General features: G+C 39.9%; 1 protein-coding gene across 1 annotated transcript in view; it reads right to left on the bottom strand.

Moving 5' to 3' along the window:
* Positions 1 to 24,694, bottom strand: part of FREM1 (FRAS1 related extracellular matrix 1) — a 176,080-nt gene that overhangs the window by 82,247 nt on the left and 69,139 nt on the right. Inside the window, exons 10-23 of the mRNA XM_075279348.1 lie at positions 22,597 to 22,739; positions 20,153 to 20,352; positions 18,912 to 19,002; positions 16,731 to 16,898; positions 13,759 to 13,967; positions 12,833 to 12,926; positions 10,639 to 10,891; positions 10,228 to 10,428; positions 7,330 to 7,515; positions 6,419 to 6,615; positions 4,196 to 4,418; positions 3,964 to 4,108; positions 2,666 to 2,807; positions 7 to 202 (exon numbers count right to left, since the gene is read on the bottom strand). Coding sequence (XP_075135449.1) covers positions 7 to 202; positions 2,666 to 2,807; positions 3,964 to 4,108; positions 4,196 to 4,418; positions 6,419 to 6,615; positions 7,330 to 7,515; positions 10,228 to 10,428; positions 10,639 to 10,891; positions 12,833 to 12,926; positions 13,759 to 13,967; positions 16,731 to 16,898; positions 18,912 to 19,002; positions 20,153 to 20,352; positions 22,597 to 22,739 — 2,448 coding nt within the window. The remainder of the gene's footprint in view (positions 1 to 6; positions 203 to 2,665; positions 2,808 to 3,963; positions 4,109 to 4,195; positions 4,419 to 6,418; positions 6,616 to 7,329; positions 7,516 to 10,227; positions 10,429 to 10,638; positions 10,892 to 12,832; positions 12,927 to 13,758; positions 13,968 to 16,730; positions 16,899 to 18,911; positions 19,003 to 20,152; positions 20,353 to 22,596; positions 22,740 to 24,694) is intronic.

The raw sequence follows: 24,694 nt of genomic DNA on the forward strand, positions 1-24,694 counted from the left end.
ACATACCCTTCTCCATATCTTTAACTATGATGTGAAACTGTAGCTCAGGAGACCGATTTTTGCCATCCCACAGGTGAAAAGTAAAGTTATCTTCATTTTTGGAACCAAGCGTTCCCCTGTGGACATATCTAAGCAGATTCATATCAATGTCTTCTTGTCTACATTTCATTCCAGTATCTAAGTTCATCCAGTTTTCATGTACCTTTGAGTAGAAGAAATATTTATTAGGATTGTTTCAATGATTATATTTAAAATAAATTTTAAAATTAAATCTTAAAATGTATTGAAAAATTCAGAACAACAGTGTCATGTATATAAAGAGAAGATGAATCTTCATTAAATGGATTCTACCATTAAAATCAATTTTTTTGTAGATTACACGTAGGAATAGCCTTAAGAAAGGCTATTCTTCTCCTACCTTTAGATTTCTTCTCCAAGCCACCATTCGGCGGAAATCCCGGTTTTCATCGGTATGCAAATGAGTTCTCTCACAGCACTGGGAGCGTCCCCAATGCTGCGAGAGAACTCTCTAGTGCCACCTCCATCTTCTTCAGGAAAGGACTCTTCACTTGTCTTCTTCCATCCTGGGTGTCAAACTTCTAGGCCTCGGGCAGAGCCGACTGCGCATGCCCACAAGTCACAAGAAAATGGCCGCTTACTTACTGTGTATGCAGCCATTTTTCTTGTGGCCGCGGACATACGCAGTCGGCTCTGCCCGAGGCCCAAGGCCTAGAAATTTGACCCCCAGCGCCAGAAGAAGACGCGTGAAGAGTCCGTTCCTGAAGAAGATGGAGGCGGCGCTACAGAGTTCTCTCGCAGAATTGGGGATGCCCCCAGTGCTGTTTGAGCGCTGAAGACTGCCCCCAGTGCTGCAAGAGAACTTTTTTGCATACTGACGAAAACCAGGATTTCTACCGAACAGTGGCGTGGAGAAGACATCTAAAGGTAGGAAAAGAATAACCTTTCTTAAGGTTATTCCTATGTGTGATCTACGTGTGATCCCTTTAAAATAGTGACACAAACACACAGAGATGCCAGAGGATGTCATTTCATATATTCACAATGCAGAAATCTAAGAGTATTTTGATGCAATTGATTATAATGACAATTTGTATATACTGAGAAGAGCTAGAAAATGATGCAATAGAGATTCAGTCTCTGAGAGCTATGATGATTCTTTGTTTTTAAAGAGTTTATATGTAAATAGGACTTCTATATAGTTTTTTGTATAAACAGCACAAACAATCCTTCTCCTCCAGATGTGATCCTCAAGATCATTTATCTCAGACAAAATATTAATAGCAAGTACACTGGCAAAAGTTATTGCTATATAAACACATGTATTTAAGTATTAATCTTTACCACCCCTTTAACATCTTCCCGGCATCCGCTGTACTAGTATGGCAGATGCCAGGTGTTTAAATATGGCGGCTGCTCAGGAGCTGGGCATAACTGTTTTACACAGTAGACACCCAGTGCTAATACCTGCTATTGGTGCCTGCACTGTTAGCGGGCATTAACCCCTCTGGCGCCTCAGTCAAAGCTGTCCGAGGCACTATTTTCCCGGTGGCGTGTGGGCATCGCCATTTTCCCAGCTCTGGGTCCAGGATCCCATTGCCATGATAGCAGGGAGCCTTGTGAAGGCTCCCCAGTCTGCCACGAAATGAATTCTATTGCAGGCTACTCTATGTAGCGTGCAATAGAATTGCTTTTTTTTTAGCAATGCATTGCATTAATGATCAGACCCCCTTGGGTTCAAGACCCCTAGGTGGTCTAATAAATGCATTAAAACATTTTTAAAAGAGTTTAAAAAATATAAAAAAATAAAAATAATCAAAGTTCAAATCACCCCCCTTTTCCTAGAACACATATAAAAGTACTTAAATACTGTGAAACACATACACATTAGATATCTCTGTGTCTGAAACCACCCGGTCTACAAATCTATAAAAATAGCAATTCCACAAAACAGTATAACTAAAAAGTACACTCAGTACACCCCACAAAAAAAGACGCCCTATGCATCCCTGTACAAAGAAGTATAAAAAAGTTACAGGTGTCAGAATATGGTGACTTTTAGAAAAAAAAAATTTGAACAGTTTTGGATTTTTGTTAAGGGGTTAAAATGTAAATAAAACCATATAAATGTGGTATCCCTGGAACTGTACAGAAACATAGAATACAGATGACATGTCATTTTGGCTGTAAAAACAAAGCTGGTACGAAAGTCGCACCGGTGCACTTTTTCTTCAAATCCACCCAATTCTGATTTTTTTTCCAGCTTCCCAGTACATTGTACAGAATAATTTTTGGTAGCATCATGAACAAAAATTTGTCCCGCAAACATTAAGGGTCCATTCACACGAAGGAAAATAGTGAGGAATTTAATGTAGAATTTTAGTGCCAAAATAGGAACCCAATGAGGTCAATGGGAGGCTTTTATTTCAGCACTGAAATTCCACACCAAATACCTCACCATTTTCCTCTGTGTGAATGGACCCTATGACCTCATATGACTCAGAGCAGAAAACTAAAAAAGTTATGAGGTTTAGAAGGAGGGGAGTTAAAAACGAAAATCGAAAAATGCCCACAGCGGGAAGGGGTTAAGAGCAAGTGACCAGTTTTCTACACTAGTTACAAGAAACATATTAGAAAGAATACAAACCTTTATTTGAAGGTCCCCTTGGCCTGGAGTTCTGTCAATTATATAGTAAATTTCATCTCTAGGAGTATCCTTATCTTCAGCAGACAGTACAGCACTTGAAATAATGTAATGTTCACCCATGCTCAGCACTACTTCACAGTGCCTTCAGAAGAAAGTATTAACACAGCGATTCAATTAAGATTGTTACAAGGAAGCTTCATACAATTCTACAACTTATATCCCTCCATTAGATAGCACAAGTATTCAAGACTGACATTACTTATTGTATTAAAATTAAAAAGAAAATCAGCCCAAAAGTTGACGAAGGCCTGTAAAATACACCATTGTACAATATTACGAAAATTGTACCAAACCTTTCATAATGGTACATGTGACATGATAATTTAATACACTTTAACAGGTATTTTATAGTAATGGTAAATTTAGTTCACTTTGGAAGTGAGTTCCTTATGATCTAGTTCATCCAAAAGAGGAGTTCATGTAGTTCATTATTTCTCTGGTTTTTGATACTTCTGAAAACATAGATGTAGCCAGTTATACAAAGTCACTACTAGCTCCATGAATTAATTATAGTACTGTAAATCATCAAATGTATTTAACAAGCCTCATCATTATTAACGTTTAATAAGGACATTCACTTAAAGAGGACCTTTCACCATTTGGGGCACATGCAGTGTAATACACCGCTAGAAAGCCGACAGTGCACTGAATTCAGGTCACTATCGGCTTTCCCTTTCTTTGCCCCCGGTGAAGAGCTATCAGTGCCAGTACCATAGCTCTTCACTATCAGAAGGGTGTTTCTGACAGTCAGTTAGGAACGCCCTTTCTCACAGTAGCGTCTATTTCACTGTACTGTGAGAGGGGGCGTTCCTTACCGCTCAGCCCCCCCCCCCCCCCCCCCAATACTCGCCAACTGCCCAGCAGGGACAAGGTCTAAGGACAGAGTCACAATAGCCAGCAATCCAGTGAGGGCCGACCTCCTGTATATTGAAAGCCCAAGGCTTGATTGGAAGACAGGCTGTCAGTCACAGAGGCAAAGCTAGAATTAACCATTTGATGAGCAGAGAGAAACAAATGCAATGAAAAACTCAAAGCAAAGAATCAAAATGAGCCTGCACCGCAGCGTTCATGCGGAGGGTGGCACAGAGACCCAAACAGGCAGAGACGTTATAAAGTGTATATTAAAAAGTATTGGAGAAAACAGAGGACCAACAGGAACACAGAACAAAAAATACCAGAGAAGAAAAATACAGTGCAGCTGTAGACATGTGCCTAGTTGTCTATCCAGTAACACTTACTTTGTCAAGTTTGGTTTTTCATCATTCACCCCAAAAATGGTAACAAAAATGCTTCTCTCCACTACATGCTGTCCGTCTGACAACCGGATTGTGAAGCTGTCAGCAAGGTTTTCGGAGTCATCATGCACATATGCTAGCTTCATTCCTATCAACATAAAAACATAAACCTATCTATAACTATATATAGACTTACAGTATTTGAACGTTAATGGATATCTTTTTAGTAAAATACCATTTCTGAGGTGCTCCATTGTAAAGTCATGGACCATGGCAACCGTGTTTCTTTTGTTACTTTTAAGTAATCTCTTAATTTGGTCCATTCCAAAGTTTTCTTCAATAATAAAACCATGCTGAGGATGTACTGTAACAATAAATGATAGGTAGTTCTGGGGGATATCCATGTCCGACACATTAATGACTGAAGGATTAAGTTCTCTCATTTGACCTTCCTCCACCTAAAGTGTACAAAGGAGGAAACACTTAGAAAAAGATTTATGAACATAGAACACAAAACAAAGGAAATACTGTAGAAAACTCAAATGCAGGTTTACATTATGAGTACTGTAGGAGCTATGCTTGTATTATCAATGTCACAAGCATGTAGTCAGTGCGAGATGGTGGTCTATTTGTAATGACATCTTCAGCTGATTCTAAGCAATGGTCTCCAGCCATTGTAATTCCATATTTTTTTATTAGAATGCAATAATACCTTTGTACATTGACTCCATGGTGCCCATGTGCAAGAAACATGTGTGAGCCCCCTCGTACCCCAATTACACATACACATGTGCCAATCACATACTAGATACCTGCTGGACATATGCAACTTTCACACTGGACTTGTGCTGCACACATGGAACACCTGTAAACCATGTGCCAATAACTACAAGGTATGCTCCACCTACCGCAGAGTGGGGGCCCTTTCCCTTTATGCAGTTGTACATCCATTTTGTGCAGGTCCCCCTAGACTTTGCTGAAGTGTTCTCTATCACCATTCATCTTGTATGTACTTTCATTGCTTCTAATGGGAAAATACAGGTGGTTCCTGGGAAATAGCAGTAAACGCACGTGTCCAGAAGCATCTTTTGCCAGCACTTCTGTGTTATTGTTTTTGGTATATGTCTTTAATATAGGGGTTTTCAGACAATTACAATTATTGACCAGCATTCGGAGGACCTCATCTTTGATTCTTTAATTTAAATTGGTATGTCGATCAAAAAACACTGCCTACCCCTGGTGTATGGATTCAAAGCTTTTCTATGAAATAGTACAGTGCTAAGGGCGGGTTCACACCTGCGCCCGTTCTCTGCTTTGAGAGTTTCCGTCTTCTGCCCGAGAAACTGGACAGGAAACCTGTCAGTCAGTGTCTGCCCGTGAGCATCTTCTGGTCTCCGCGGCGAAACTTTTTTTTTAACCAGACACAAAGTCCTGCATGACTCACTTTGTGTCTGGTTAAAAAAAACGGTTTCGCCACGGAGAGGCAGAAGATGCTCACAGGCGGACACTTTGCAAACCCATTCAAGTGAATGGGTTTGAAAACTTACTGCCAGTTTCCGTCTCCTGTCCAGTTTCTCGGGCAGAAGATGGAAACCTGCAAAGCGGAGACCGGGCGCAGGTGTGAACCCGTCCTAACTCTACATCCTCAGAATCAGACAAATGAAGCCAATCACAGCAAAAACACTTTGCATTTTAGTGATCATTGTGGGCTGCAGAACCCAACCTCACAAATCAAATCTTCTGACATGTCACTATGGGCATAAAGCGATTAACTCACTACAACCAACTCTTTTCAGATGGGAGACACATTGCAAGGAGAAGCATCTTGCTCACTGCAATTAAACCTTACAGAATTGGCTCTTAAATGGTATCCATTCAGATGATCTGTTCTCCATTTAATACATGGACTACTCCCAGTCCTCTAGGACAAAATTTACCCTTTTAATGAAATTACAGACTTCTCATTTATGTCAATTTCCTTAACAGTGAGTTGTCTATACCAATAACAGTAATATTATGTGCGATAATATTTACATGTATATAGAGCACATGGATTACATTGTGGGGGTATTTATCAAAACTGGCATTTTCCATTGGCACATGCCTCATGAAAACTTAGGCCTATCCTCCTATCCATGCACCTAGTCTGAAATGCACACTGGCTTGTTGTTCTACTAAGTGAAGTGAGTAACTGTTCAACAGACAAGAACCATTATTATTATTATCATTATTTCACCATTTTCTTCTGAAGCATAGTTTAAAAGCAGACAACATGGAGGGTGAGAACACACAATATCCACCATCAGTCATAGACTAGCCACAATGAATAATCTTTAATATTCTCCAAAATACTAGTTGATCCAGAATGCCGTAAGGCAACATAATAGACACTTATATTCTGCTGACATCTGACAAACTAGAATATTTCTATTAGATAACATCTGCCATCATTCCTTACTGTGATATTTCTGGCCATAAATTCGGGAACTTCATCATTTGTTGGGTTTATTATGATGTAAAATGGCTTCTCCAGCGAGTGATGTTTTCCGTCAGTGACATATAATGTAAACTGATCTGAAATTGGTTCTATTCGCTGATGTCTCGACTGGACATAGTTTATATTTTTTGATATGATGTCCTTCAGCGTAAAAGAATCTGAATGAAATATAAAGTTATTCATAATGTATTAAATGAACACGAAGAGATTCTGGACTTAAACACATCTAGCGTTTTACTTAAAATTCTCATTCTGTTGACTGGATATTGTGTTACTGTCAAGTGGATACATGGCTGTAAATGAACAGAAGCCCTTGGGAAGCAAACGATAGAAATGCAATAGAGATAGGCTACGTCCATGCATGACCACAGGCAAGCTAGTTATCTCTCCTGCACCTCAAGTTGTATAAGCTGGACTGCAGGCTATTTCTGTTCTAGCTTTTTAATACCATCTGCTATGTATACATACTTTTGCCATCACAGCTACAAAAAAAATTAAAATCTAGCTTCCAACATTTCAGTTTTGACAGATATTTTGCATAATGTGCCATGTTTAAAGAAGGTGACAGCATTTCTGGAAAGATAACAAAATTCCATTGTAGCTTTCTAAAATAATGCCACATGCTGTGTAAAGTCTATTCTGGGAACAATAAGATATGTAAAATCATGGTGATCATTTAGGAAGAAACTATGCATATTAAAGATTGACTTTTATTTGTTTCGTGAATGTTCCTTATCAGCCAAAAGCAGGGATGGGCAGCCTCCTTGTACTCTGGCGGTATTGTGGGTAATAGAATTCAGCAGTAGGGATTGGCAGGTTCCCTGTCCCGCTACATCATTCATAATTCAATTACATTTTCTTTAATTACTCACCAATACTTATTCCCATGTTACTTTTCTCAAACCCTGGAGATGGGAGAATGTTCTCGATGTAGCCATATCGAGGAGGAGAAACCAGTACAAATTGTAAAGCATTATCATCTGTGTCAGGGTCACTGGCTTGTAAGTGATGTACAGTAATTGTACACAACTTGCCTTCATCCACAGTAAATACGTCACCTATGGCACAATAGAAATGAAATAACTGTTTTAGAAAGATATTTTAGCAAAGGCTTTAAGGGTTAAATAGTGTATCCACATTACCATTTTGTACCATTGGTGAACCTGAGTAACAGTTTACTTGGCTATAGAATCCTGTTTAGTTATTTGTTATATTACAGTAGATAAACATTGATGACCTGTCCTTAGGAAAAGTCATCAATATCTCAAAGCCACTTCTGTTTCACAATCCAGTGGTTTCGCATTCATTCATCGCATGGCCTGTCTGCAGCTCAGTCCCATTCAAGTGAATGAGCTGCAATATCAAGAACAAGCCCTACACAATGTACAGGGCTGTGCCTTGTAATGCATTGAAGAGGCTGACCCAAACTCTGCAAGCTCATTGGTGGGTGCCCATGTGGTTCAATGAAAATGCACATTGGTGAATTGCTTTATCTGGCTTGCTAGTATAGCAATTCTACACAATTAAAGGGAACCAGTCACATTGCATATACAGAATCATGTGAGCCACAGTAGTTTTGACACTCACAGCACCATAAATCAGTTTGATGCTTTGAGTTTAGTTTACAATGCAGTCGACCCACAGACCATATTTCTTGGCCTAAATATGGCGATGTGAAATGGTCCCTAAGACTAAGGCTACACTATTAAGAGAAGCTGCAGAATTTCTGCACGGAAATTCTATGTTCTATCGCAAGCTATGGAAGCAGCTCACATGCAGGTTTCTCTATGGGCTAATAAAGTGGAGTAACTGATATATAAAGGTTATGCACCAGGGTAATTCAAAACAAAAAATGAAAAAGTGCTCTAAATAAAGCCTAAATAACCACACGATAAAAATGGTCAGTTCAATAAGGGCTAATTGGGATCTGTGTGTAAGCTAACCCAATCCACCTCGTGTGTGTGAGTTCTCAATTCGCTAGGGTACGTCCCCCATAGAACACTAGATGAACACTTGTTTCCTCAGGAAGGTCACTGAATATGAAACCTCCCAGCTGATTCATCACATAACCCACACACTGATAGGTATAGCTTTCCTATACTGGATCTGCAGCTGCCAGATCCAGCACTAAACTAGTTAACCAGAGATAGTGCTTAACTGGTTAACCTAACACACACACACACACACACACATCCACCTATGGGCTACATGCAAGCTTTCAGCCTTCCAAATGAGCAGTAAAACCCAAAAATAATAATTGATGTGCATCCGTTTTAAAGCTTATAGCACAAACTGCAGGTATGGTCACATTGTAGGGAAATAATTGAATAAAAGTTATCCATAGTGCTGCAATAGTACATTATAACAGGCTAGTCATTGGTGAGTTTGCAGCAGGTATTGTGCACCATGTACTGCAGTTTGTGGCCCGGAGCCATCCTGTCAGTTACACTATGTGATCAAAAGTATCCGGACACCTGGCTGAAAATGACTTACAAGTTCGTGGCGCCCTCCATCAGTAATGCTGGAATTCAATATGGTGTTGGCCCACCCTTAGCCTCGATGACAGCTTCCACTCTCGCAGGCATACGTTCAATCGGGTGCTGGAAGGTTTCTTGGGGAATGGCAGCCCATTCTTCACGGAGTGCTGCACCAAGGAGAGGTATCGATGTAGGTAGGTGAGGCCTGGCACAAAGTCGGCGTTCCAAAACATCCCAAAGGTGTTCTATAGGATTCAAGTCAGGACTCTGTGCAGGCCAGTCCATTACAGATAGGTTATTGTCGTGTAACCACTCCGCCACAGGCCGTGCAGTATGAACAGGTGCTCGATCGTGTTGAAAGATACAATCGCCATCCCTGAATTGCTCTTCAACAGTGGGAGGCAAGAAGGTGTTTAAAACATCAATGTAGGCCTGTGCTGTGATAGTGCCACACAAAACAAGGGGTGCAAGCCCCCTCCATGAAAAACACGACCACACCATAACACCACCACCTCCGAATTTTACTGTTGGCACTACACACACTGGCAGATGACGTTCACCGGGCATTCGCCATACCCACACCCTGCCATCGGATTGCCACATTGTGTACCGTGATTCGCCACTCCACACAACGTTTTTCCACTGTTCAATCGTGCAATGTTTATGCTCCTTACACCAAGCGAGGCGTTGTTTGGCATTGACCTGCATGATGTGTGGCACCCAATCACCTGACCTCATTCGAAGTCCATGAGTTCCGCGGAGCGCCCCATTCTGCTCTCTCACGATGTCTAATGTCTACTGAAGTCGCTGATATGGAGTACCTGGCAGTAGGTGACAGCACAATGCACCTAATATGAAAAACGTATGTTTTTGGGCGTGTCTGGATACTTTTGATCACATAGTGTATACAGCGTTGTCATATTCTGCAGCACTTTACAGAGAAATTGTCAACACTATCCTGTATAGGGCTCACAATCTAAGTTCACTATCAGTATGTCTTTCTTGTGTGGGAAAAAACCAGAGTGCCCATAGGAAACCCACGAAAACATACAAACTCCTTGCAGATGTTGTCCTTGGCTGGATTCGAAACTAGGACTCCAGAATTGCATGGCCACCATGCTGCAATACAATACAGGGAAAGCTATGAAAAGGACCCTAGTGTTTCACTAATGTTGTGACTTTTTCATTTTGAGGATTGTGTACTGGCATTCGGACACCCACAATCAGAAAGTGATGGCATATAGTCGCAATATGCATCCCCTTTTAGCTTAATAAATACTGCGTCTCACTTACCTATTGTAATGAATGGTGACTGGTTGTCCACAGGTAAAACAGTGATATTCAAGTCATACACAGGAAAAGAGTCATGGTTTGGTGCTAGTGGGTTATGGGGTCCATTAAAGCAACATCTGTTCACATCATCATCATCCAGCTCAGCATCCGAAATAACAAGAGTTATGATATCATAGCAAGACTCCAATCCAATTTCTCCACCTGAAAGATGAAACATTAGCTATGATAAAACCTAAAGATGTTTACAGATGTAGATCTAATGCAATTGGTTAAACTGCTGCGGTGCGATATCTTATCACAGATGACAACAAAACACAATGAAAAGTCATTAGAAAGACATTTTCCTATGACTTTTGATTGGTTTTTATTGTTTTTTTTGTTTCATTGGTTTTTATCATTTTGAGTTCATACCGGTATGCCTGTACATCACAGTTCCTTCAAGAATATCTCTTTGAGAGAAGCGGTCAATGGTGACTCCATTCTTTTGGACAATACCCCAGCGAGGTGGCCGTGCAATCATAAACATTAGCTTCATATTATCGCTATCTGCATCAACAGCATAGATATAGTCAGTCGAAAGGACCACCACATCTCCCTCTGGACAGTAGACTGTTGGTAAGAGGTTGTCCATCATAACTGGTGGCTCATCATTTACTGGTAAAACCTGCAAAATGAGACTGATTAAATACAGACATATAGTGCTGACATATCAGGCATTTTATCTCATTCTGGCATTTACAGATCAGGACTCTTCATTTTAGCATATTATAAGTAGTGTTGTAAATGTTGAACTTTACTACAGATTAGTAAGCAATGTTTTTTTACGGTTTTTCTTTCTAACATACTTATCAAACTAGTCAGCATATATGTAAGATTTCGGTGAAGGAGCCATGGTGTAGGCTATTAGCTGGGAGCTATTGGGTTGGCGCCCAAAATAAGTTCCCTTGGTGGGCCCTTCAAGTCCAACATTGTATAAGAGAGAACAATTAGATATAAGGGGGATATTTTTATATAAGGGAGAACTATTATACATAAGGGGGCTCATATTTATCACTATTAGATATAAGGTCTGTTACAATATATAAGAGGGAAACTGTTAAATATAAGGGAGGCTATTATAAGGGGGTACTATTAGAGGGCAAATATAAAGGGAAAATATATACATGATGGGCTATATAAACTATTATATATAAGGCATCTACTATAAGGGGGAGCTGTTATTTATAAGAGAGGATCTACAGTATTATAAGAGGGTATAATTGTTATATATTTATAATGGGAACTATTATTTATGAGAGGGTTATTAATAAGGGGGAACTATTTATAAGAGAGCAGTATTATTTTTAAGGGGTGACTGTTAATGATGAGGAGAACTATTATTTAAAGGGGGACTATTACTGATACAGGGTACTATTTATAAGAAGGGACTATAATTATAAGGAGGCGCTATAATAACTAATGTGTGGGTGCAGAAATCTATTAGGTGGTTCAAAGGTGTTAATTTGAATTGTGTGAAAATGGGGATTGTTTTTACTGTTTTGGGGGCAGAAAGGAGGCATTATTAAAAGGGTTTCTGTTGGAAGTGCTGAACTGCTGTTATGATCAGCAGGGTTTATTAAATAAAAAAAATAAAAAAATAAAAAATAAACCCTATGGAGCCCTCTGGGCTTCTGAACTGCAACACCTAGTGTGAACACCGTCTGACAGTTGGTGTCACTGCCAGCTAAATTAAACTACCAGGTGTGTTCTGTTACCGTTCACAGAGACCAGTGCAGTTAGAGCAGCCGCTACAAATAAACTAACTGGCTAGCCTGAACTCCAGGACTAGCCAGAGACCAACTAAACCTAGTGTGTTGCTGTTCCACCCAACCACCAAGGCAACTACTGCCAAGCCCACTGCCAATAAACCCTGACTGAGAAGGGATGGTAGCTAAAGCCACTGAGTACTATCACACAACATACATGGCAGCATGCTGCCTGACTAATAGTGACATTGCTGACTCAGGGTAATTGCTTGGTAGGGCAACTAAGGTTTACAGGCAGGCTGGCTGGCGTGCGTGCACGCACGTCAGGTCTGAGAATGGATCTTAGAGCACCAGGTGATCAGGCCAGCCCCCTTATATAGGCAAGGAACAGTCACCAGCAAATAGCCCAATTACCCAATCCGAGCGTCCATTGGTCGACACACCAGTCCATTAAAGAGTCAACCCTACCCGGCTGTTGCAAGGCAGGTTAACCTATGCAACACTGGACCGGGCAGAAGAACATGCAGCGACGCCCGTCTCATGGCCGCAGCTTCTGCACAATCTTAACAACTGCCTTCTTAATTCACTGATTATGATGGTGTTGTTGGTATATCAGCATTTTGGGCCCCAATTTTAATTTTTCCGAGGGCCATATTTTGTCTAAAACCTGTCAACACTAGTGTACAATATGCCAGTCTTGATGAATCTGCCTCTCTGGGAGCAAAATTGAACGACAAAGCCCACATCCAGTAAAAAATGTTTGCATCCGATTTACCGGGTATGATATGTATAGCATAGGCACCTGCACCTGTTCTTGTATAGATGTCACATAATACTTTTCTTAATGTATTTCTGCATACCTGTACTTTGAGAAGAAACTCAGCAGAATTGATACCATCTGTAGCTATACATTTAATTTCATCTTGTAGGGTCTCTGAACCATCATGATGGTACCTTGAGGAATGACAGCAGTAGTTAGTACTAGTTTCATCTGAATATGGTGTATTATTCACAGACAAGCAGAAATAAACTAAAATAAAAAAAAAAAACATTCATTTGTGTGAGAAGTGTGGACTAAAGCCGGTTGTGTGCTAACTGGCGGTCGTGAATGAGCAGCATGGGCGGCGCTCTGACAACACACAGATGTTATCTGTGTACCAGCCGTACTTCCATGAACCTTTTCATTCAATGGATAATGGCTGCGGAAGCAGGGTTGCAAAAACGGACAGGAATAGGACCAGTTCCATATATTGAAACTCAGATTGTCGGCCTGCACATGTGACTGTGTAATTCACGGTCATGTGCACGGACCCACAAAAATGAATGGGTCAGTGTGCTATCCAGGAAAAACTCAGATAACAGACTGACCATTCATATGGTTCATACTCATTCTTTAAAAAACAATGCCGGCAGAGCAGCAATCGTTATAGAAGATAAATAATTATATAATTTTTTAAATTAATAATATATCATTTTTCTTTTTTTGGTTTTTTGTTTCAGTCATCGCTCAGGGTGGACCAGTTAAATAGTTTTCACATGGATGGTGGCTATTAAGCTACAAGTGTATACTCCATGGACTGAAGAATATGAATGTCAGTAGCTACGAACAATCGTAACAGCTTAACAACATAGCATTCACTAATACTGTACATTATCAAATTATCCTAATGATGTTGCAGATAGTGACATTGTAATAAAAATATTTTCTATATTATATTATTTTAAAGTAGTAGAAGCGATTTATGCAATTCATTCATATGAAAGCTATGATTGTAACAATGCTAACCTAACTTTTAGCATGCTGATGTCTAGGTAGCTGAACTGTTCTCCTTCAGTAAGCGGACTCCCATCTAGTTGAATTATGCCATGTAAAGGTGCTGCTTGCAATGTAATAAGAAGCTTGTCCTTATTTGTGTCCTTGTCAGTGATATGAATATGATCCTCAGTCATGAGATAAGAATTGCCTTCCTCCACTCTCAGGTCATATGTGAACACCTAGATATGAAAGAATGAATATGTGTGAGTTTTGACTACAGCGTAATAATGCAAATGAAGAGATGAAAATACATTTAAAATATATCCCTAATCCCCCTCCCCAATGAATACCTGGTATTATTCTTTACTCATTAAATACCTGACAAAGGCTAAGGCCCTACAGTGTGGAAAAACTGTGTTTTTGGCAGCTGTTGAAACATGCTGCATTTTACAGTACCATTAAACTGTATGAAATTTTGGCTAATCTCATCCACACATTCCAGATATAAGAACTGCGTAAAAGCTGGTAATTTTATCTGCAGAATTGTACATTTTTCCTATGGATTTAATAGAGGAAGGAAAGCAGATAAAACCCTACAGTCCCTGACAAAAGTTCTGTCACTTATACATGTTGTGGAATCAAAAACTTATAACCTGACTTTAAATTCATCTATTGGTTTAAGAAATGATTCATATGAAAGCCGAAACCCTCCCAAATGTGTTTTCATTAAGAAAATAAATTGGCTTCAATGGCGAAATATTAATCATTTAATGAACACAGAAAGGTCAGATTTTGGCAAGACAAAAGTTTTGTCGCTTTGTCATGTGATGCCCCCAATCCTAGTTTACAGCCTCGCCGGTGCTCACTAATTGATCGGTTAATTAGTGGGTGTGTAAGGGCCCCTTCACACGGAGGATAACTGTGGCTGATTTGGAACGTGTAAACGTTCGGAATCAGCAGCGTTTAAAGCAGGTCCCATTGCTTTCTATGGGAGCCGGCATACGCGCGCTCCCCATAGAAATTAATGGGAAAAAGCAGCCCATTCATTTCTATGAGGAGAGCACATATAGAAAGCAATGGGACCTGCTTTAAACGCTGCTGTTTACACGTTCCGAATCAGTCACAGTATCCTCCGTGTGAAGGGCCCTAAAAGAAGAACTCCAGCTCCCCAAACCTTCACTTGAACTGCAACTTCACATCTGACAACATGCCAAAAATCAACCCTGGGACCAAAGCCTTGATTATTAAGAAGCTGAAGACCAGATCCACTGCAGAGGTGGCTGTCACCTTTAATGTGTCTCAGCGTCAAGTACAAAGAATTAAAAAAAAAAGATTTGAACAGACTGGAGATGTTTTTGGCAAGCCCAGGTCTGGCAGACCCTGTAAGACAACTGCTCAAGAGGAACGTTTGTGGGTTAGAAAATCCAAACTAGCCCCTCTTCCACTGCAGCAGAGCTCCAACAGGCCTGGTCACCAAAAGTCCCTGTGTCAACTAGAACAGTTTGTAGGATTCTGCCTTGAAATGTCGTCCAGAAGCCATCACTAAACAAAAGGCAATTAAAGGCCCACAGCCTACTGAACGGATGGACGCTGGAAAAGTGGCAGAATGTGGATTTCTCAGATGAATCTTATGAATCTTCAGTTGAATTACACCACAGCCATTGCAAATACTGCAGGAGACCTACTGGAGCCCGTATGGATGGTCTGGAGTTACATATAGTATGGGGTGTGCAAAACATTTGCAAGTTGGAAGGCAATATCAATAGCCTAAAATATCAACAAGTATTAGCTTCCTCTTACATTCCCAATCATAAAAGGGGTCACATTTTGTGCAGGATGGTGCTCCATCTCATACATCCATCTCTACATTAATGTTGCTCAAGGTAAAGAAGATGAAGGTGCTCCAGCACTGGCCAGCCCAGTCACCAGACATGAACATTATTGAGCATGTTTGGGGTAGGATGAAAGAGGAAGCCTGGCAGACAACTCTGGGAGGCATGCTAGATTGCATTTGTTGCTATTACTGATGACTTCATCAATAAATTGTATGAATCATTGTTGAAACGCATGGATGCCGTCCTTCAAGTTCATGGAAGTGACACAAAATATTAAATATGGCTCTAATAGCACCACAACTTCATTCACCAATGTTAGGAAACATATCTTTGTATTTGAACTGAATTATTGGTTTGATTTTCACATTACTTTATGTGGGCGACAAAACTTTTGTCTTGCCAAAATCTAACCTTTCTGTGTTCATTGATGATCAATATTTCAGCAGTGAAGCCAATTTATTTTCTTAACAAAAAAAACATTTGGGAGGGTTTCAGCTTTCATATGAGTCATTTCTAAAACCAATGGATGAATTTAAAGTCAGTTTAGAAGCTTTTGATTCCACAACATGGATAAGAGACAGAACTTTTGTCGGACTGTACGAGTAGTGTGAATATTGGAAGCGACCCTATGCAGCTGATCCATGTGGCGGCTGCCTGCCAGCCCACTACCAATCAGATATTTATGGCCTGTCCTAAGGACATCTTCTGGACAACCCATTTAAGTATTTCAAAATGTATTATTGCTTTCCTGTTTTACTGTATTGTACCAATATGAATATGTATCCACAGCAGGACTATGTAACTTCCCTATCACATTCACATAAGAGTCAATTTCATAAGTAGTGTGTTTTACAAGTGTGAAAGGAAAACTACAGAAAAAATAAGAACATATAATTCCATGAAGATTTTGCCAGATGTGAACAGACCCCAAGGCTGTATAACAACAGCGCTGCTTCTAAGCCACCATGGTGCAGAACAAAACGTAAAATGTACCTCACATACATAGTAACAACATATTCCAGGCACAGCAGTTGAGTATCTGTTTCATCCATTGCCTTGTGAATTGCCATCCCCTGTGAATGACTGTTCACATTAATGATACAATATACTGAATTATATTACCATAAATACAATACGCGGGCACCCTGAAGCATTGTTAGAACTTACCCGAGGAGGTTGGTTGTCTACAGGGAGTACTGTAATATTGAAGCAGATTCCATACAAGGTACCTCCATGATTATTACTAACTGATAAGGTAAAGCCAACATGTAGGATTTCAGGACCTATATCTTCCATGGGAGGCATATATGCGACTTTCATGTGGCTCACTGCATGCTGTAAAACCGAGAAATTGATTTATTTGTCACTCTTTATTGAAAGATGAGCCATTTACTCTGTAGATCAGTACAATTATGGTAATACCTAATAAGTATAAGTTTATAGGTTTAATATCTTACTATTTTGGCAATGAAAGCACTTGAAAAAGAAACAAAAAGCAAACAAACATGTTTTTGGGTTGCCGTATTCTAAGACCCATAGCTTTAACCTTCCATCAATGGAGCTGTCACCTTTAAAAAAAAAAAAAAAAACTCCAAGTTTTTATTTGTGTCATTGTAGCATTCTTATGACTTTTTCACCACTTTGTATTACACTTTTTTTTTTCTTTCTTTAAATGTAGATTGTGAGCTCCATATAGGGCTCACAATGTACTTTTTTTCCTATCAGTATGTCTTTTGTAGTGTGGAAGGAAATCCATGAAAACACGGGGAGAACACACAGACTCCTTGCAGATGTTGCTCCAGGCTGGATTCGAACACAGGACTCCAGCACTGCAAGGCTGCAGTGCTAACCACTGAGCCACTGTGTTGCCCCACTTTGTATTACACTTTTTGGGTGGTGGGATAAACCGCAAAAACATTTTAATGGAGAAAGGTGTTTTTTCTTTTTTACATATTTTTTTAAACTTTTTTTTTTTTTTTTCACATTCCTCTGCTTCTTCAGTAGTACAATACACCACAATACATATGCATTGCAGTGTATTGTGCTTGTTACTAAACTGAACAGGAGTTACATTAGAACCTCTGGCATCTGCTGATAGAAGGACTATGGCGGCTACAACAGGAGCCATTATTAAGCCTCAGTTGCCATAGTAACCCATCACCATCCCACACATCCCAAAGGTAGAAAGAGTGCTAAACTATAATTAAACTAACTAAATACTATGTAATTTATTAAGCGTTTAGTGAAGTATGCAACTATACGGCATACCTCCCAACTGTCCTGGATTCTGGGTTTTGGCCCACTGTCCAGGTCAACAGGAGGTATGTCCGGATTTCAACTCATCTACATTCAGGTTCTTGAGAGTGTGTCTTGAGAGTAGGAGGCATGATGTAATGATATCACTTACATTGCGTCTGATGCTCTCTGAAGACTCCGTAGCCAGAGGCAGTAAAGAAAAGTAGAAGGGGATAGGGTAAGATGAGCATTAGGTTTTTTTATATTTGATACTTTGAGGGCAACTGGAACTGTACAATAAACTGTGTTGGCAGCTGGAGGGGACCATTACCTCCAGCTTTTAGCATTTGTTAATAGGCGCTGTTGAACTGATTCTGCCTCAGTAGGAATTTTCCTCTAGCTCCCACCTTTGCCAAGCAATCGATGCTGTTATTTTTGGTGCCTGGTATGCTATTTAGGCTCAGTACTGTCAGGAGGGAGGTGTCAGGCAGTAGCAGACAAGAACACGCCTCCCCCCCTTCCCACCTGCCACTGCCCTTCACTGACACTGCTTTAAAGAACATAAATAGGATATTAGGCACCAAAAGTAACAGCACTTGTTGCTTAGGAACCATGGGGACTAGAGAGAAAACTCCAGCTGAGCAGGAACTAATGGAGCGGAGCCTATTAACAGATGTTAAGAAATTGAATTTTAAGTTATATTTTATGGAGTGTGTATTGTGGAGCATAGTGTACATCATGTAGTGATTGGTAGTACCAAGACCACTAAACTATCAAACAGATATCTAGAAAATTAATAGGTTAAAGGGGTAAAATAAATAACAAAATAAAGAAAACTACTCCTACAAAAAAAAATGCACAGCCCCTTCAAACAGCTGATCAGCAAGCATCCCAAGAGACTGAATCTTAAGAAGGTGTCTATCTGTAAGTCATATTTCTAACCTACCTCTGCAAAACACTTGCTAGGTACAATAGGTTCTTATCAGGCTATGACATATATTTCTTCATTAGCCTATATAGTACATTTGTCAAGCACGAGGCTACCACTAAAGCACACAGTATTCCTCTATATACAGTGGTTATACAATATGCGCAAACAGAAGCTGTACATACCTGAGTGAAAATTAGTGTCATGTTAGCAGAATGATCCTTTACCAACTTCGGAATACTGTCTACGAGAAAAATCTTCCCAGCGTCTAGGTCACTGCATAACAAAAGAGTCCAAATATTATGGCCTGTATACTAATCATATTTATTCAATCCAGGTAATAAAATACAATAACAAATACAACCCCCATACAAAACAGAAGGCCCCATATCAATTACAGGTCTTTACAGTATATTGCTTCTGCTATATGCAACTATACCATAAAATAATATATTCCTATGTATAACAACTTATATATACACCATAAAGTATAGCAAAGAATAATGTGAATACAGACAAATAAAATGGAAACAAGCTAATGTAAGCTGCTATGTATATATGCATGGTATTGTTCCAAGTATAGGAATTGTACGTAGTTGTGGGATATTTGTATATATCAGGAGCAATATACTGTACAGAATCATAATACACTTTATTTATATAGTGGCAACATATTCCGCATCACTGTACAATTTGACAGACTTGGAGTCCTCTTGATTTGAGGTCTTTTGTTATACATGTGTGGTATGTAGGTGTTTTTTATTGTCTTTTATTACTTATTTTTTACTTGTTTATCACTTGTTTTATATTGTTTTATATTCTGTATCCTGTACTTTACTTTTGGAGAGTATTGTATGAATTGTACACAGGCTTATTGTGGAATATAAAAGCCCAATTGTATATTTTGGTGTAGAGAAGTGGAAATATGACAGAGCATTGTGACAACAGTAGGAACATAGTCTGATGGGTGGTTTTATTAATGTGTCTTTTAAATACAGTATAATATACTTGCATATACTGCCTGAGCAGTATATGTACTGGAGGTCTAACGTATAAAACTATTTGTATCCCTCAATTTGAGGTTCTAAAATGTGGAGATTTTGAGGAATTTCCAGCCTTGTTTCATCTTCTCTACACACGGTTTCAACATCTCTGTATAAAGAAATACTTGTTATATTTCTTTATATGGTTACCTTGTGTAGGTGCTGTAGGTGTCACTCTCCTGATGAAATAGACAACTTTCTGAGAATGTCTATAACACACAATCTTTAGTATAATTTTGGAGACTTGCAGAATGATCATTACTTGGACTAAACTGAATTTTGGAGTTCTTGCCCAGAGTTTTATACTAATCTGTTAGAGAGCATAAAGTAATTTTAGACATGTTTCCATAATAAGTGCAAGGACTCACATAGACAAGGACTACCTGAACGAGGATGATAATCGGCATGGCGGCTTGGTTACAGTATAAATTAGTTCTCTTTCTGGAGATTCGGTGTCTATAAAATGTAATTGTTTCTTTGTTATGTAGACAACATCAGTTTCTTCAACAATTAGATGGCGACTTGTCCCATGGACTTCTTTTGGTAGCTGATCATCTACTGGTGTTATCTGTAGAATCACAACCTAGAAACAGAAATGCTAAATGTCTCAGAACAGTTTACTGTGGTATCAAACTTACTTTAGCTACATACTGACCAATATCCTAGGATAATCCACTCTTTCAAGGATTGCTTTACCATAATGTTGGTCTTTTGCTAGCCTCCTGCACCATAAACTAGGTAGCCTGGCATTATATAGATCAACTTAAGATGAAACTGGCATAATTGGTGGTACTAAGACCACTAAACTTATGGTCTTTGTATAGACACAAATTGCAACAATATAATGAGAACAGAATAATAATAATAATAATAATAATAATAATAATACAGCTTGGGGGGTAAAATAAATATCAAAATTTCAGTCACTGTCCCGTATAGGGCTCAAAATCTAAATTCTCTATCAGTGTGTCTTTGGAATATGAACTAAAGCTGTGCAAGCACGAGAACATGAAGACTACCTGCAAGTTCACCGTGCTAACCACTCACCCACCGCACTGCCGATGCTACTCTAAAGACACCAAACCCATTATTATGTAATTTTTCAAAGCATAAGGAGCACTGGCACTTTCTTATCATATCCTACATTTTAATTCTACTTCTAGGTTCTACATCTTGTTAACTGGATTGCAGGTACATGGGCTCCTGAGCAACACATGCATTCAGATACATTAGGTAAATTCTTCCATACATTCTAGAGAAAAATTTACAGTATTAAGTTGAGAATAATATGCGAGTGAATCATGTCAACTTGTCACCATGAACTCCATAAGATATAGAATGCAACTGTAAGGTGATGTAGACACACACATTGAGCGTGTGGCTTGCTGTATGGGGTTAAACCTCAATTGTGCACACAGTAATATCAGGAGTGCAGTGTATTGTTTAGCACAGCATATATACACACACAAAAAGTTTATTGTTATATTATACTATCAAATGTTCTGAATGACTTGCATTGCATAGTAGGTTAAGTTACGCTCATGTCACTTTAAATGATGCAAGTTATCGCAGTCAGTATTCTAGTCAGGGCAGTTTTAAAACATTGGTGGGCCCTGTACAAAGATTTCAGAAGTGCCCCCTCCCCCCATCACCCCACCTAGAAATACCCGACCTGCACAAATTCTGATGCTCCCTCAAAGGTCCCCACATAGTATAACACCACTTAGTGGTTCTCACACAGTATAATGAACCCCTATTGGCCCCATATAATATGCCCCTTATAACGTCCGTCTAAAGGTTGCTCCCTGTGGATTCAAGTCTGTCTCCAGGTTGCCTCCACATATTCACGTGCCCCCCCGCCCCGGTTACCCCCACTGTGTCATGCCCCACTCAGATTGCCCTCACAGTATCTTGTCCTTACCTAGGTTGGCCCCACAGTATCAATTCCCCCATCACTGACATGCCCCCCACAGGTTGCCTCCACAGTATCAAATCCTCCCACCCCCCAGGTTGTCCCCATAGTGTCATTCTCTCCCCTCCCACAGTATCATGTCCTTACCCCAGGTTGCTCCCACAGTGTGAAGTCATCCCACCTCTCAGGTTGTCCTCATAGTGTCATTCCCCTCCTCCATATCATGTCTCCACCTCATGTTGCCCCCGCAGCATCATGTCCCCCCAAACTGACATCCCCCCTCCGGTTTTCCCCACAGTATCATGTCCTCATCCCTTGCTTGAAGGTCTCTTCAAAGACTGGCCACGAACAGCTGATATTTATATTCGAAATTCCCGCCTAGAAAACACTTTTTACCAATCAGCTGATGATCGGAAACGCCCATTTAGAAGCTTCCAGAAGGAACAGTGAAATCTGCCTAGCGATGACCTTTGACCCTGAACTACACATCAGCTGAGGTAAGTGAAAAAAGGCGGGAACTTTGAATTACTGTGCACAGCTGACACTAACCTTACTTTCCTGAGTGAGCCTGAGGAGAGAAAATATATTTCATTAATTTACCTCAACATTTTGCGGTACCATGCCGCCATGTGTCCCTCAAGCAAGCCTGATTTGGGGGTCTCTTGTCATTCTGATATTAATTACTTATCCTAAGGATAGTTCATTAATATAACGATCCCAGAAAATCCCTAAATTATTCAACTCACTATTTGATGGTTGCATACATTTTAGATTCTAGATCTATTAAGTTACGAATTACATCCTAATAATCATTACAACATTCATTTTAGTCATTGTTGACAGTTTGGTTACTATATATGACATAGATTTAGATAGAAATGTGAATAGCTTTGTTGTGAAATAAACTATACATACCTGAGGACCAGATAGGTTAGGAGGAGTATGACTATCGGAGAGGATAAATTCAAACGAATCTTCAAATATTTCTCCTCCAAAATGCTTATAATAAATGATGCCATTGAATAAGTCTCTTTGCAGGAATGTGGTAACAGGATAACCTTGTTATAGAAATAAAGAGGCAATGCAAGAGGTTAAAATGGATAACTACAACACCTGCAAATAATCACGAAATAAAGACTTAAAGGGGTTGTCCACTTTCAGACCAATATTGACAAATAAAAAGATATACAATTTTCCAATATACTTTCAGTATCAATTCCTCACGGTTTTCTAGATCTCGGCTTGCTGTCATTCATTCTGTTACTTCTAGTGGATAAAACTCTGATCATGGTCATGTGATTTACAGTCCATGGTCATGTGATGAGCACACAGGTGCCGCTCGTTATAGTCACAGCACAGTAATCAGACATCTGCCTGGTAATCAGCTGTGCACCTGTGTCCTCATCACATGACCATGGACCGTAAATCACATGACCATGGACTGTAAATCACATGACCACGGTCAGAGTTTTATCCTCTAGAAGTAACAGAATGAATGACAACAAGCAGAGATCTAGAAAACCGTGATGAATTGATACAGAAAGTATATTGGAAAATTGTATATCTTTTTATTGTACATTTGTTTGTCAATATTGGTCTGAAAGTGGCCAACCCTTTTAAGCTGGCCATACGCATTAGATTTTAGACTGCTGAAGTGGCAGATTTTAGACTGTCTGATGTTGCTTTGCCATACTTAATCCTATGATGGGAGGCATAGCTAGTGGGGGGGGGCAGAGGGGGCAGCAGCACACCCTGAGGCCTTCCCACCCCCAGCAATAAGAAAACACTGGCTTCCTGCTCTACCATTCCTAAATTGTAGGCTGCAAGTCACTCCAGGCCTGCAGTCTACAAGTCGCCATGACAACAACACGTCTACGCCCCAGTGCAGACGGTTGCAATGACTTTACTGCACCCTGATGCAGAGGTGTCATGTTGATTTGAAGGGTGCTGTGAATGCAATAATAATAGGGCCTCATTTATAAAGGGAGCAATATTGATTTAGGTGGCCTTATTAAAGGGGCTCTATCATTGAGAAAATTCATTTTTAGATAAGCACATTCTTGCATAGTCTTTAGAGAAGCTATTCCACACCTACCTTTTGTATGTAAATTGCCTCAGTAGTCTTTGAATTATTCCGTTTTTTCATCCATATGCTAATGAGCTTCCACTGTGAATCGGATATGTCTGTGATCACAGTCTGTTCTTTGTGTATGTATAGCAGAGATGAGTCATCAGCACAGCAGCCTCTGCTATACATACACATAGAGCAGACAGTGAACTGAGACACTTCCGGCGCACGGTGGAAGCTCATTAGCATATGCATAAAAACGGATACAAAAGGTAGGTGTGGAATAGCCTTTCTAAAGGCTATGCAAGGATGTGTTTATCTAAAAATGACTTTCCTAATGATAAAGCCCCTTTAATATAAAGGGGGCATTTAAAGAGGCTTCGTTTGTAAGGGGGCATTTGGAGGCATTTGAATTTAGGGGAAAAAAAATGTATGCAGGCATCATCTCCATTCCCACGCTGGACCAGCCATCTCCTTCACTACTCTGAATGGCTGCAGCAGTGTTGCCACATACACAGAGTTACTACAGTCACTCAGTGCAGTGAATGACTACTTCCCATCAATGTGATGTCACATACACAGAGTTACTACAGTCACTCAGTGCAGTGAATGACTACTTCTCATCAATGTAATGTCACATACACAGTTACTACAGTCACTCAGTGCAGTGAATAATTACAGCGTTCCCGTCAATGTGATGTCACATCTGCAGCTGTTCTATATACATTTTTTAAAATCCCATCATTTTTTTAAATAGCAGGCTGTGAGCATACACATGTTGGGAACAAGTCTTCATATAGTGGTCTGGGCCCACTAGAAGGAAAGGGAAATGCCGCTAAAATGTGCAGATGGGAGCAGCTAACAATTGTGAGGAGAAGATGCGCAGGGGAGTCCATGCTGGGCTTTTGCACCATGGCCTGTGAGCTTCTAGCTACATCCGTGAAA

This window comes from Leptodactylus fuscus, chromosome 1, assembly GCF_031893055.1.
Source record: "Leptodactylus fuscus isolate aLepFus1 chromosome 1, aLepFus1.hap2, whole genome shotgun sequence".
In the NCBI taxonomy this organism is placed as follows: Eukaryota; Metazoa; Chordata; class Amphibia; order Anura; family Leptodactylidae; genus Leptodactylus; species Leptodactylus fuscus.